Genomic DNA, 14,634 nt, shown 5'->3' on the forward strand with positions numbered 1-14,634 from the left:
GAGTCGCACGGCCAGTGAGGGTAAAGCCTGATCCCAAGATGCCCTCTCCGTTACCAACTCAGACGCCTGTCCAGTTCCCTTGGGAGAAAACACAGGACCCATGTTCTCGGCACACGACACATGTAAGAAACAAGCCCGTGTCTGGCTGGCGTGAAAAAGGAGGCAGGGGCGCCTGGGGGGAGGGGGGGGGCTCAGTCAGTTAAGCGTCCGACTCGTGATTTGGGCTCAGGTCATGATCTTGCAGTTTGTGGGTTTGAACCTTGCACGGGGCTCTGAGCTGATGGTGCAGAGCCTGCTTGGGATTCTCTCTCTCCCTTTCTGCCTTCCTCCACTTGTGCGCTCGCTCTCTCTCAAAATAAGCAAATAAACTTAAAAAAAAAAAAGGAGGCAGAGATCAGAAATGAGAGGCAAACAGAAACAAGTAAACTGTCTCAAGGCCTCAGCTCAGAACTGGCACCTTGGCACTCGCCTTATTCTATTCTTGCCGGACCCGGCAAGGCACACAGACCAGCCCAAAGTCAAGGGGCTCTCGCCTGCTGTGAAGGGAACTGAAAAGTCACATGACAACGGGGTGGACACAAGGAGAGCTGACGAACTAGACCAATGATGCAACCAACCGCATGGACCATCTCAGGACAGTATCTAAGATGCGCTTTGGAAACCTGCCCGAGCTGACAGTGCTCCTCAGTCACATGTCCTCCAAGCCAGAGTCCCCAAGGGGAGAAGTCCGCATCTGACACAAGCCCTTGATGGCACCCGCTCACATAACGAGACGGGGCTGATGTCTGGACCACCCACACCTTGAAGATGAAGCGGGTGACATCTCCATCGGCCACCTTGGACACGATGCAGGTGACGTCTGTCCACCTGCCACCCGACCCCTTCATCCTGCCACCTGTCCGGCGAGATCTGGGGAGAGACGGAGAGGAGGCTGGGCACCGGGTTCTGAGAGTGCCCGGCTACTACGTATGTGAGGCCCCCCGTTCTGCCCAGCACCTCCCCCAGGGGCTCCTGCCTGACCCCAGGCCAGGGTTCCTAACTGCAGGGGTACCTGCCTCCGTGCACCACCTCCACGGCCAGGTCTTCTCTCTCCCGCCTATATTTGCACATCATGGCCCCCCACACGGCTCCTCTGCCCCCCTGGGCTACCCCCAATGCCTCGATTTTGTTTTAACAGGAGGGCGATGTAAAGAAGTCCCACGCACCGAAATGCCCTGCAGCGCACTCAGTGAATCGGAGCCGTGCCGGCTGTCCTGGAGACCAGGGACCCCAGCCCACGCAGACAGCGCTCTGAGGCCGAGGCCAGGGACACAACTCTGAGCGGGCTAGGGCACACGTGCACGTGTGTGCACGCACGTACACACATGTGTAAAGAAACGGGCCTTGAAAAATCTTCCTGCAAATGCCTCCCCAAATTTTAATAACTTCCAGTCCTGGGAATGAACAACTAAAACAATTTGAACCAACCCCCATGCCAAAGCTAAAAGAAAAGGAAAAAAAAAAAAAAAAAGATCTAGACAAAATATTTTTTCTAATGTTTAAAGTACTCAAAAATGAACAAAACAGTAAAGGCCTCTGCGGCCCGCATCTGAGGGCAGCAAGAACCCAGCCCTGGAAGGCGTTAACCAACCCCGTGATCCTGAAGGGACAGCTGGCTGCTGGGACACAGCCTGCTGGGACACAGGGACGAAAGTCGCGCCCAAGGCCCGCCCGAGGTGGGCGCCCGATTACCACCCATTTCACTGCGACCCCCAAGGTCACAGGGTCCACCCGGGGGAAGAAGCAGGGACACAGCCCCACATCACGCGTCCTCAGCTCACCTTCCTGACACGCGGCCGGAATCTCACACAGAGTCGTGACCCTGAGGCTTCTCTTTCCAGGAAGCAACTTTATTCGTGCCGGCACCGCTCAGTTGGGTTCGTACCCGAAGAACTGAGCCCCGCACGCCACGTAGAGTAGTTTTTTTATACATTTTCTATTCCTTTGCCTCCCATTTATGGTAACACACAAACATGCAGTCTGATCAAGTGGTCTCATGTTTACAAGGTCATGAGGGGTCTTGTCACGTAGGCGCATAGTCAGGCTACCTTCACGGGTTTTTTTTGTGTGTGTTTTTCTTTTCTCTCTTTTTTTTCTCTCCTTAGGGAGGGGACCCTACCACAGACTGATGGCAATGGCAACAGTGCGTGCCTGTCTGCTTTAAAATGGGAGAGAATTCCTACTTGTTAAGTGATTACAGAAGTTTGTTGAATTTCCTTTTTTACTTTAGGAGGCACTGTTGGTCATACCTATGATTTCTTAGACGGTAAGTTTTTGGTTAGAAACACAGCCCCAAACCATGACGTTACGCCTAAGGGAATTTGCAGCTCCCTTTATGACACCCGACTCTATTACACGTGGATGGGCTCACAGAGCAGCTGAAAACAGATCCTGCCTCCTTAAAGGCAAAGTTGTGAAACATTGTGTTTACTTAAGCGGCTGCTCTGCTAAGCAGAAAGTCTAGACTCAAAATCTTGGGTTCCCATCCCCGTTTTGCCACTTACAGGCTGCATAACCACAAGCAAATGACACATGCTACCAAGTCTCATTCTCCTTATCCATAAAATATGGATAATGGTACAGGGCGCCCGGGTGGCTCAGTCGGCTGAGTGTCCGACTTCGGCTCAGGTCGCGATCTCGCAGTTTGTGAGTTCGAGCCCCGCGTCGGGCTCTGTGCTGACAGCTCGGAGCCTGGAGCTACTCTGGATTCTGGGTCTCCCACTCTCTCTGCCCCTCCCCCAGCTCGTGCTCTGTCTCCCTCTCTCTCTCTCAAAAAAATAAATAAAAACATTAAAAATAAAAAAAATATGGATAATGATAATGACGATACCGGTAATATCCACGGCACGCAGAGAGACATTGAGAGATACTGCACACGAGGCCCAGTGCCTGGCCTTAAGCTACTGAAAGTTGAAATGTTTAAGAAATGGTTGCTATTAACATTAGGAGAAGTGCAATCCTAGATACCAGAGCTTAGCGTAATAGAGATACAGTAACAGTGACGGTCACAGTCGATCACGGTAACAGCGAGCGCTAGTGGGCCAGACTTGACCCAGGAGTCTAGAGCCGATGTCTTCGGCCATCCTAAGGTAAGTAATTAAAAGACCAGTATTTTTGCAATGGAGTAGGACCCCAAGACTAGCATCACGTGGTTTGTAAATACGAGACTCTCTCTCTGACTCCAGAGGCCCCTGGGTCTGGCTGGGAGATAAGAAACGCACACGCAATGTACACGGGCAGCTACGAGGCCCCACCAGAAAGGAAATGAGGTTGCCTTGCGAGGGGGCAAAGGGCGGGGGGCGGACAAGGCAACCCACCCTGCAGAGATTCTGCAATGACTTCAGTGAGTCAGTGGGGGGAATGCAGCTGTGAGTTTCTGCGCCCTGCAGGAGAGAGAGTGGCTCTGAATGTTTCCCCCCGCCCCCATACGATAATGGTAAAAGAGAGGCCGCAGAGGCCAGAGAGGCCCGCAGACAGCAGGCAGCCCCAGGCAGCCCCAGGGGAGTCTCCACAGGGCCTCGCTCACCCTCTCTGACTTCGTCACGGGCCACGGGGACGCTGTGATCATCACTGGCAGCCTTCTCAGAGCTCTTGGTTCTCACGCCTTTTCTGCTGCTATTTTTACCTAAAAAGAAGGAGAGAGAGAAATGCCTTTACTTCCACACATGTCAGAGTCCTCCCAGGATGGTGAGAATTCAACCATCGTCGGCAGAGTAGCGCCCCCGCCCTCTGCCTCCCCTGTCCCCAGTGTTGGCACCCTGGACGCTGAGGGGCTTGTGGTCACGGGAGATGAAGTGGGTCGCTGTGAACACCCAGGGAAATTAACACTCCCCATAAAAACAGTGCATACATGCAGGCCGTCCCTATTCGAAAACTGCAAAATACCCTGCGGTAGGACTTTGACCCTCGGGGGGGGGGGGGGGCCCAGGCGGTGACACCACACCTAATTGATAAAACGGAGCTGGGAACTCGGGACTTCTGACCACAGCGCTAGGATTTCCCACCCGGTTGGGCTCCTCCTACCAGTTCTCTCCAAGGCCCTGGCTGGGGGAATGGGAGTGATGATGCTCCCACCAATTGGAAAGACTCCTTACCAGACTCTAGGAAGCCTGTCTGCTCATTCCCCTGGTCCTTCCAGCTTCTGTCATGCTGTACTCCCTCTCTCTGCTCCTGAAATACCAGCCTCCTTTCAGCCTTAAGTTCACGCGCTGGTCTTCCTCCTTGCATTGTTCTCGAACTCCTGCTAATCTTGCACATCTCAGCTTTGGCACCTCCTCTTTTGGCTTTCCCGAACTCCCCAGCTAAATCAATGTCTCCTCGGATGGGCTCTGATAACACCTTTCTTAGGTAGAGTTGCCTCTAAGCGGAGCCTGATGCAGGGGTTCAGTTACACATGATATATCACGGGGGGGGGGGCTGGGGGGGAAGGGGGCGGGGTTCTAAAGGGAAAGGGGAGGGAGAAGAAGGACAGGGCAGAGGAAGGAGCTGAGTAAGGCTGAATTCTCTCTCAGCCAGAGGCGGATTCAGCCTGATCCCACGGGCAGCTCTGGAGCAGGAACGACACACAGAGCATTGTCCCCACCTTGAGACAAGAAGCCACCTTTTCTGCAGTTGGTTAGCTTGGCCACACATCAACCAACTAAAGAGTGACAGATCTACGTTTCCCACCTATATTCCGGAGAAGGGATCGGCTATGAGCCATCACAGCCAAGACCCCAGCAGCTGGGATACGGGTGTACCTACAGGAAAAGAGGGCCCGGGTGGAGTCCCGGAGCCCCCACTACCTGTGCTGTGAAGCATCATCACATGCGTGTAACATATGTCAGTCTGTTCATGAGGGCAGGGACTGTGTCTCGTTCTGTTTACTGCCGTATCTCTGGAGTCTGGTACGTAATAAGCTGTGATGAATGAATGAATGAACAAGCTAATGAGTCACTAAATGACAAACAGACGAGAATAAGAGGAAGGGCAGGTCTGCGGAGAAGGACGTTTATTTGGACTTTAAAAAGCAAGTTGAAAAATACCAAAAACATCTAGTGGACTTTGTGCCAATTAATGAATCATTTCGGACTGTTCTACAGTCACCACCATCCCCCCCCCCAAAAAAAAGATACTCATCAAGAAAACCTTAAATCTTCAAAAAATTCAAAGGGCACATTAGGTCCAGCCAAAGCTGATGCTCTCTCCATCGTATTCTGGAGTGATGCCTGCTGGGAGTGTCTTTCATTTTCCATGAAAGTGCCCCCTCAGGTCAAGAAAGCCAAAGGGCCAAAATGTTCAGAAGAGAGCTGAGCCAGAGAACCTACGAGTATCTGACATCAGCCTGATGTCACCTCAGCATCTGCCCTCTTCTGTGGGGAGGAATGTCACGGCCAGTGACCTCCAAAGATGGTCCCCTCTGAAGGGCCTGACCAGGGGTCCATAAAGATCTTGGTTGTTCACAAAACCGGTGCCATAACTTTTACGAGTGTGGAGTCTTATTGGGCAGAAAGATAGGATATTAAGGACGAAAAAAGTTTTACAAAATATGTGAGGGAAAAGCCAAAGTTCTGGAAAAGAATGTTCCATCCCAACACTCCCCCGAAGTCGGCCACTGGTTGCAAGCCTTCTCTCTCCCAGGACAACCTCTGTGGAGCCTCCATGCCACCATGGGAGCAAGCACCAAAGAGTGGGGCCCGGTGACACCCCCAGCCTCACCTCCCGTGTGCCGCACCGACGCCCATGACACAAACGTGCCCACGCAGCTCAGGGGAGCCACCGGGGGCCCAGGTGCGGGGCAGATGTCAAAGCCCTGAGAGTTGGACTCCCCAGGGGGGACCGACATGTGGGGAACACAATCCCCGAGGAGGTGGCAAAGGGGCATAGATCACAGAAGCCCTGTCACCTCCTCTGGTTACCCGGTGACACAGTTCCAGCTTATCGTAGGCCTACGGCTCAGGCCCCAGCCCCGGGCAGCCGGGTTCTGCCGCTGCCCTGCCCCACAGTGACCCACCTCACTCTCTAGGCTCCGTGCCCTCATCGACAACACAAGGAGACACGGCACCTGTCTCAGTGGAACTTAGGGGAGGAGACAAACAACGTACATCAAGCGTTCAGGGCAGTGCCTGGCCTGCCGCAACCACCAAATAAAAGACAGCGTCTCTCTCTCCGTCACCGATGCCACCCCCCAGCCCCCCAAGCCCCACTCGTCACGAAGCGCCACCCCAGCCGCTAAAGGATAACCGCTCACACGTGAAGCGTGAGTCACAACCTGGGAGGCACTTTCACGTGGATCGCAACACTGGGTGTGGGCAAGGACCCAGAGAGGGCAGGAAGCTGACTGTGAATTACAGACGGGGACACTGAGGCACAGAAGCGGGAGAGAAGAGACCCACCCACGGTCACTGACAGAGCCAGGAGGCGGGAGAGCCGGAGGCGGGCTCCAAGGTGAGGCCCTTCCCAGTCCCCTTCCTCTCTTCCAGCAAGAAAGGCAGCACGCGGTCGGCACAGAAGGAAGATGAAAGGACAGTGAAATAATGCGCAGAGAAAATCAACAACTCCATCTGGGCTGCGTGACAAAAGCGAATTCCTTAAAAGTAGCAAAATGAAGTGCGGACGAGGGCCACATGTTCTATTCTGGTCTATGGTGATAAACACCATGCTTCTTGGTTGATAGGAAACTATTTTTTCCCCACTCTATATACAAGGAGCTTCCAGTCGCAACCCCCCCCCCCTTCCAGAAACTGAAAAAAAATTCTTTGCTGCATATTTTGCATTCTCCCCAGGAAATTCCAGCCCAAGGGGGTCTGTGCTCTCTCTGCTGAAGGATTCAGCCCGGGGGCCCTAAGTTCCTCCCCTGCCTCTTGCTAAGGAACCCACGTGAGATGAAAGGGCCTCGCCCAAGCGCACAACGGGTTCTCGGGAGCTCCCCCAAAATGCAGATGCTCAGGACAGACAGTAATTACAGTTCCACAACCACGCACGTCCACAGAGAACCCTCACGCGTGGCAGCCGGGAAGACACGGCAGGTGAACGTGTGTGCGGGTGTTCGTAGGCCTAGGGCCATGACGTGGGGAGGGAATTAGCCTGTGTCTCCTCCAGTTATGAGAAAGTCAAGCTCCTGGTAGAGACAGGAATCCAAGGACTGAGTAAATCCCGAAAGGCAGGCTGAGTGGTTGAATGAGACACCTGCCTCCGTGAATCAGGGACCTTGAAGGTCTGGGGTGGAGCTGGGAGGCACTTAGCACAGCTCTCTAAGTACTTTTCACCAGGGCTAGACCCAAATCAACCCAATCAGTCAAAAGCTCTCCCCTCCCCGCTCTGCTGGGAATTCCCTGGGAAACTAGCAGGCCACCCTCCCCTCCTCTGGGCCAGCCTCTCGTGCAGGCTTGGTCCCCAGCAGGGCCTCAGGGGCGTGAGGGCCAGCCGCTCCCGACCTCTACACAGGGGCAGACGCCTTCCTGACCTGCAACCACATAAGAAGCCCTTTGCTTCGAAGGATCCACCAGCGGAAAAGCAACAGATGGGGATGTGCCGGGCGCTGGGCAGGCCACCGCTGGTACTTGCCTGTCTCGGCTGGGTGCCATCTGGAAACAGCCTGAGACGCAGCCTTGGGTGCAGAAGTATATCTGGGAGGTGACTCCATGGAGTTCAAGGGAAGAAAGACGCAGAGAAGGAAATACCAATAAACCTAGGCTGCGTTACTGAGTGAGACCCACCGGGACTCAGCCTGGCTGGGGACTCTGGGGGACCGGGCAGGAGGGGCCCCCATACCGAGTCTCCGAGGGCCGGGAGGCTGGAGGTTGACCCGCCACACCTCTGGAAGCATCCTGAGTCCTGTGTCACAGTGAGGAGGACATCCTCACCTCAACACCCAGCCTCAGAGGCCCTGGCTGTCCTTTCCCAGCACTGAAGGCACCATCTGCCGTGAGATCCGGCAGCCTTGGACCCTTGAGGCGCGCGGGGAACACAAGGGCTACTTTTTAAGAACCGCGGCATCTCACCCAGCCTCCCCCTAACATGGGAGTGTCTCCCCTTCATCACCCACGCACAGACCCTGGCTTCTGGAAGCACGGGCACAGGCTGGGGGCTTGCCAGCATGACGAGTTGACTTTGGAAAGCATTCTGGAAAGAGAGGCGGTGTCTTAGAAAGCTGCTTGCTGGGGCACATCAAACGGCCTTCTTTATAAAGCATCCTTTCCCTCAGAATTTTATAGGGAGCTTATCTGGACAAATGCTTCGGATGTCACCCTTCGACTGAGTGTTTAACACCCTGACGTAAAGAGCTCTTGCTACGCGTTCATGCGTGCTGATGGCCCCGTGATTGCTTTTAAAATACACAGTGACGTGCTGACACGTTCTCCCGATCCCCACGCTCCAGCTCTGCCCAAGAGACGACGTGTCCAGCCGAAGGCCGAACACAGCAAGACGCGCTGAAGGGAGACGAGGCAAACCTCTGAAGCGAGGCCCCTTCCAACAACTGGCTTGCAGCACACAACAGAAGGGGCTTTGTTTACCACCACATATGCTCAAATAACGAGTCTTTGGTTATTTCCGCCCCCCACCCCCCGCCCCCGCGACGGGGGCACAACCCAGCACGGAACACACACTCGTTGATCCCGGGCACAGACACACAAACGAACGTGGCTCGCGGCCCGCTCTGCAAATTCCACAGGCTCGGGACCGTGGGCCAGGACGGCGGGTGCCCACACCGAAAACAGCGGCGCCTTCTCGCCGGTCCCGGAAGAAAGCAACAAACAGGCCCACAAGCAGAAGCCCGAAAGGAACCCAAGGCCTCGGAGGGGGAAGAAACAACATCTTCTATTTAGTGTCTGGTGTATCAGCCTGTTTGTTTCTCACTACCACTGGGGAGGGAAAAGGTGAGTGACGTCTATGAACTATGGTTGACTTTTCTAATTTTTTGTTAATGTTTCTCTATCGTTGAGACACAGAGAGACACCGGTCGTGAGCAGGGGAGGGGCAGAGGGAGAGAGAGACACAGAATCGGAAGCGGGCTCTAGGCTCTGAGCGGTCAGCACAGGGCCCGACGCGGGGCTCGAACTCACGGACCGCGAGATCATGACCTGAGCCGAAGTCGGACGCTTAACCGACCGAGCCACCCAGGCGCCCCTGTGGTTTGCTTTTCTGTCCCATTTTATCTTCTACAAAAAGTATAGCCACAAACCCTTTGGAGATGACGTGCAAGGTAAGGACGTCCCAAATCCACACACGTGCCTAAAACGTGGTCCCCTATGGCGCCCCTCGTGCTGGGATCATGGAAACTGGGCACCTAGACCTCCATCTCTGGACCCCAAAGCATTCCAACTGCAGGGACCTAGAAACTACTGAATGTGGCTCGAAACAGCCGAATAAATGGAATTAGAAAGAGGTGGGTAGGTCCCTACGAGAAAGAACACTCTAGCAGTCAGTACCATTCATCCAATGGATGAGGTAGGAAGAGCTCATCGGTGGAAGAGAGTGAGCGGACACCGGGCAGCCCAGCATAGGACTTTTGCGGCGAACAAGCATTCACACGCACGACCACGCGGTTTCCTCCAAGTTCTAGAATTCTGGGATTAACCGATGTTCGCCACGAGGACCTCAGAAACTGCGGCATCGTGAGTCCCACTCAACCTCAAAAAAAGAAGTCCTCGGGTCTGTATCCTGATGGTAAGAGCAGCTGCAGGAACCCGTACCAGTGATAAAATTACAGAAAACACACACACACACACACACACAAATGTGAAGTATGTAAAACAGTGAATAGTATTGTGCCGATGTCCCTTTACAGCTTTGACCCTGCATAGAGCGGCGATCCTAACCCACTCGGGACATCTGGCAATGTCTAGAGACATTTCTGGCTGTCACAACGAAGAGGAGGGTGCCGCTGGTTGAGGCTACAACGCCCAGGACAGTCCCCCCCCATCCTACCCCCACAACATATACGACTGGCACAGAACCTCAATACTGCCAAGGCAGGGAATTTTTACAATTGCCTGTGAGCCTACAATTATGTTAAAATGAAACCTTAAAAAAGATCCCACAACGTTCAGTACATCAGGGCTCTACTTCCCTGGGAATCCGTCAGCCACTCCTGGAAAAAAACACGGGGGGGCTCAATTAACCAAAGGATTCAGCCGTCCAAGCCACCTCCGGGAGAACGGCAACGTGTGACTTCCGTCGCACATTTCGGTGGTGGCGTGACAGAACAGCCACGGCTCAGGGCCGAATTCACACCAAGATCAAGTCCCCAAAATCCTCGGTTCCTTAAGCAAACCCTCCTCTGGGATTAAGACAAGACTCCCTCTGGAGCCTACCACACAGAACCCCTGCCTTCCACTTCCCTCGAGCCCGCCCTTTACGCAAGACAGGGCGGTCTGAAAAGGAGGTACCATCTGTAAAGACAAAGCACATGATCAACGTTTACATTAGTCACATACACGTTTACCACCTTACTGCCCTCTAAATCTAGCCCCTCGCTCCCCCACCAGGCCTCCGGAGCCTGGTGTGTGCATCACGCACCATCCACCCCGTGAAGCCAGGTCGGAGAGTTCACATTACACACCCCAGGCTGCGATACAATGTTCCTTCCCCCGCAAATGCCTCCCGCCCACATAATGACCACCCGCTTGTGAGAAAGTCCAATGAAGGAACGAATGCTTCCGTTGCATCACGAGTGGCACAGACACCGAACGGCCACTTACAGTGGGGGAAAACCACTTTCCCAACACAGTGTAACTGCACACAACCACCATGGACTTCCCTGGTGGAGTCATTCTTAAACCCGTCTCCTCCACTTAGAGCCCAGGGGTGGAGGGTTCCACCGGCCAAACACTCAAAAACGGGGGGGGGGGGGGGGTAAAAAAAAAGAGGACCGGAGTTTTAAGTTGGTGTTAAGGTCCCACTTTGCTTGTCCTTGCTGGGAGGGAGGGGGAGAGGGCTCTTAAAAGCTCACCCAGCTCATTACAAAGAATGGCAGGCTGGGGGAGGCAGCTCTCCCAGGGAGCCTCGAAGTGGGGTGTCTGGAATTTCCAAGGACCTTTTTCCAGTTTGGGGATCAGCGATCCAGCCCTCAGCACAACCGTGATGGCTTTTTCAAAGCCCCCCCGCAACTTCCTCGCTGTCTGCAGGGGCAGGGGATGTGACCCACGCTCTCTACCCACCGGACCTTATTTAACACTTGGTGTCAAACAGGTCCTTGGTAACCACCTGAGGAATGAACGAACAACTCACAGACAGACTAGCACAGCCATCCGCTGACACACTGGAAGGTTTTGTCGAACAGCTTTTAAAACAACTGACCGAGCCAAGAGAGGTGGCAGGTTCGGGCTTCCTTTGTGGATGAGGACACCAAGAGTCAGGAAGCTGAGTGCCGAGCCCCAGACCCGGGTATGAAGTGTGGTCCTCAGAGTCCGTCCGGGGCTTCTCTTAGATTCCCCTGCCCTCCCCGCAGTGAGTCCCAGAACCCAACATACGTGTCTCCCGCCCACCATGCCCAGCCCTGCGCTAATCCCACAGCAGGTACTAAAAACCAAAAGCACCTGCAAATCTGATCCAAACTACCAAAGCAAAAACGCCTTGGGTCCAAAGGCGCAGGAGAAGGGCTTTCAAATCTCCCAAGCCAACCAGTGACGCTAATTTCCTAAAAGGGTCAGTGCCTCGGGTTCCTCACCTGTCACATAAAAAGAATACCCACCCCTCACAGCCACTGAAAGAATTAGATGACACAGTTATACACAAAGCTCCTCACAGAGGCACAGCAGATGGTCTACAAATGTGAGTGTCTCCTCCTACCGCTGTTATCAAACCACTGTGGTTTTATGCATCTTAACTCTCCTAATTCCCCAGCAGATATTGGAATTTCTGGACGGTTCTGTTCGGGGTTACACAACTCACAGCACCGCCTGCCCATTCGCAGAGTTTGTTCACACGCTGAAGCATGGCAGGGCCCAACCCTCAACCCTGTACATGTGCAGAGGGGCTGCCGAGATGGGCCCACACATTTAAGAGTTCGGTGTCCCCACCCCCTCCCGTTGCCTGTCACCTCCTGCTGACTTTCTGAAGCCTTCAGCCAAGCAAAAGCAATTCCTTCCATGCCAGGAGCTGTGTGAGGGTGCCACCGGCGTGCATCTCCTTTCAAGGAAGGCCATGACGAGGCCAGGGCATTTGGCTACAAGCCTGCTCACTCCCCAGTCCTGAAATACGAGGACCACGGCCCTCTGCGGTTGAAGCAAAGGACGTTTGGAACAATTAAGAGAAAGCGCCCCCCCCCCCCTTCACAAGGAGTGAAACCGCATGGAAGTCATTTGCCAAGACAGGGCTGGCAGAGGCGGATGGATGGAAGGCTGGCCCGCAGGCTGCCAGGCGCCCCTAGGCTTTCCCGCCATCTGCAGCCCAACCTCTCCGCGGGCACAGGAGCCTCCCCAGCATGGGCTCTGCCGTCCTGCCCCAACTGGGCAGGGGATTCACGGGACCCAGGGAGGGCGCTGAGAGGGGACAGTGGCTGGGTAAAGGCCCACTGCTGAGCTTTCTCCCAGAAGGCCGTTGTGCCAAAGCAAGCCAGCCCTTCACGTCGCCAAATCGTAAATTCACTCCCCAGAACACGCCCTGGAGGAAGACTGAAAAAAGTAGACAGAGAAGGAAGGGTGCCCGGCAGAAAGAGCCTTTGCTCGGTCTGTTTCCAACCGGGCCACCAGCTCCCCAGGCAGCCTCCCCACTGGGCGCACCTGGACCTGCGAGGGGAGCGCCAGCCGGTTGAGGCGCCCGGGAGCTCGGGGCGGCCGGCGGGAGGCGCAGGGCAGTCCCCCAGCGAGGCGGGGGCAGCGACGGGTGGGTCGCGCCCCAGACACCCGGGCCTGGAAGCCGGCTGTCCCCTCGCACCAGAGGGCCACCGCTGGGAGAGGCGCGCGGCCACGGGCGCCCCCTCGGGCCGCCCTGCGCACAAAGTCACTTACCTGGCGGAGGCGCCTCGGGAGCCAGCTTCTCCCTCTTGGGAGCTTTCTTGGGCTTGGTCGCCGTCTTGGGCGGCCTGGACTCGGGCGGGCGCGGCTCCCGCTCCCCGTTCCCGGTCCCCGCGGGCAGCGGCGGCGAGAAGGGCTCGGGCTCGGGCTCCGGGCGCGCGTAGTAGGGCTCCCGGCTCCAGGTCTCCTGCACGTAGTAGTCCGGGGCCTGGAGGGCTGCGCCCTGGGAGCCCACCCGGGCCAGGGCCACCGCCAGGAGCGCGAGGGCCAGCGCCAGCGCGGCGGCCCCCCGGCGGGCCATGCCCGCTCCGCCCCGCGCGCCCTGGGCAGGGTCACGGGCGCCGGGAGCGCCGGGCGGGCGGCGGGCGCGGGCGGCGGCGCGGGGGCAGGGGCGCCGGGACGGCAGCGCGGCGCACGGAGCGCGGGAGGCTGCCGGCCTGCGGCGCGTGTGACCGGCCCGCGGGGCTGGGCCGGGCTGGGCTGGGCTGGGCTGGGCCGGGCCGGGGGCGGGCAGGGGCGCGCCGAGGCGCGGGGCGGGCGCAGGGGGCCGGCCCCGCCCTTCCGTCTTCCCTCCCTCTCCCCGCCGGCCCCGGAGGCAGGTGTGGGAGCCCCCTTCATCCCATGACTGTCCCCAAACCTTGTCCCTCCCGCTGCCCCGACGCCGGCCGGTGAGCTGCCCTGCGGCGCGCCCGCCTCCCCAGGGTCTCAGAGGAGTTTCCGTCCAGGAGGAAGCCGGGGCCCTTCCACAGGTTGCAGAAACGTGGGCCGCCGAGGGAAAGGGCTCTCCCAGCCTCCTAAAGCCTAGCCTCCGGCTCTCCTGACCCCTGCCCCGTGCCTGGCTCCACACCAGACAAGGTTCTCCACTGGCCGTTCAAACCTTTTGCTCAACTTGACCATGATCCTATTTCAGGAACCGTGAATAAGGCATTCCTGAACCCCCCCCCTCCCCCCCGGGGTCCCCAGAGTTCCTAGGAGTAAAGTTTCCATGGGGCGGGGCCTGGTGACCCTGGAGGGCCCCGGGGCCAGTCTGACACAGGGACTCTGTTGGACAATAGAGAGAGGGAGGGAGAGACGGGGAGAGAGAGAGAGAGAGAGAGAGTTAGTTACCCTGGGGCCTGCCATCCTGAAGGTTCCAGCGGACATTGGTTCCTCCAAAGAGCAGGCTCCTGCCAGGAGCGCCTTCTAAGGGGGCAGGCAGGGAGCTCACTAACTTAGGAGAAAGTACCTTCCGTCCTTGGACAACGTCGCGTGGGTCCTTCCGGCTGGGATGTTGAGTGCAAAGAAGTCTGCCCTGGTTTCCCACTGCTGCTGTAACAAAGTACCAGTACCACCAATTTAGTGGTTTAAAACAACCCGCATCTATTATCTTTAACAGCGCTTCAGGTTAGAAGTGTGAGCCCTGTCACCAGGCTAAACTCAGCAGGCGGCACTGCCCCGTGGAGCGTCTGGGGGACACCCTGCTTTCAGGTTCACACCGGGTGCTGGGTGGTAACACCCAGGTCCCAGGGTACTTGCTGGCTGTCAGCACCGCCAGCCTTCCCTCCCCCTGACTGCCTGCGTTCCTTCTCATGCTTCCCGTGAGGCGTTCTGGGAGCTTCTCTCTGGGCCTTGCATGTGGGCCCTGCACCTCAGAGCCAGCACTGACACGTGGAATCCC

At 56.5% G+C, this 14,634-nt stretch overlaps 1 protein-coding gene across 1 annotated transcript in view; it reads right to left on the reverse strand.

Moving 5' to 3' along the window:
* CPXM2 (carboxypeptidase X, M14 family member 2) overlaps window positions 1-13,278 on the reverse strand; it is a 138,910-nt gene extending 125,632 nt beyond the window's left edge. The window contains exons 1-2 of the mRNA XM_047072753.1: window positions 12,972-13,278; window positions 3,566-3,664 (exon numbers count right to left, since the gene is read on the reverse strand). Of these exons, the coding sequence (XP_046928709.1) occupies window positions 3,566-3,664; window positions 12,972-13,278 (406 nt within the window). The remainder of the gene's footprint in view (window positions 1-3,565; window positions 3,665-12,971) is intronic.
* Between the last annotated feature and the right edge of the window lie 1,356 nt (window positions 13,279-14,634).

This window comes from Lynx rufus, unplaced genomic scaffold, assembly GCF_022079265.1.
Source record: "Lynx rufus isolate CCGP_SWC_20201006 ecotype Redwood Valley unplaced genomic scaffold, mLynRuf1.p SCAF_11, whole genome shotgun sequence".
Taxonomy (NCBI): Eukaryota; Metazoa; Chordata; class Mammalia; order Carnivora; family Felidae; genus Lynx; species Lynx rufus.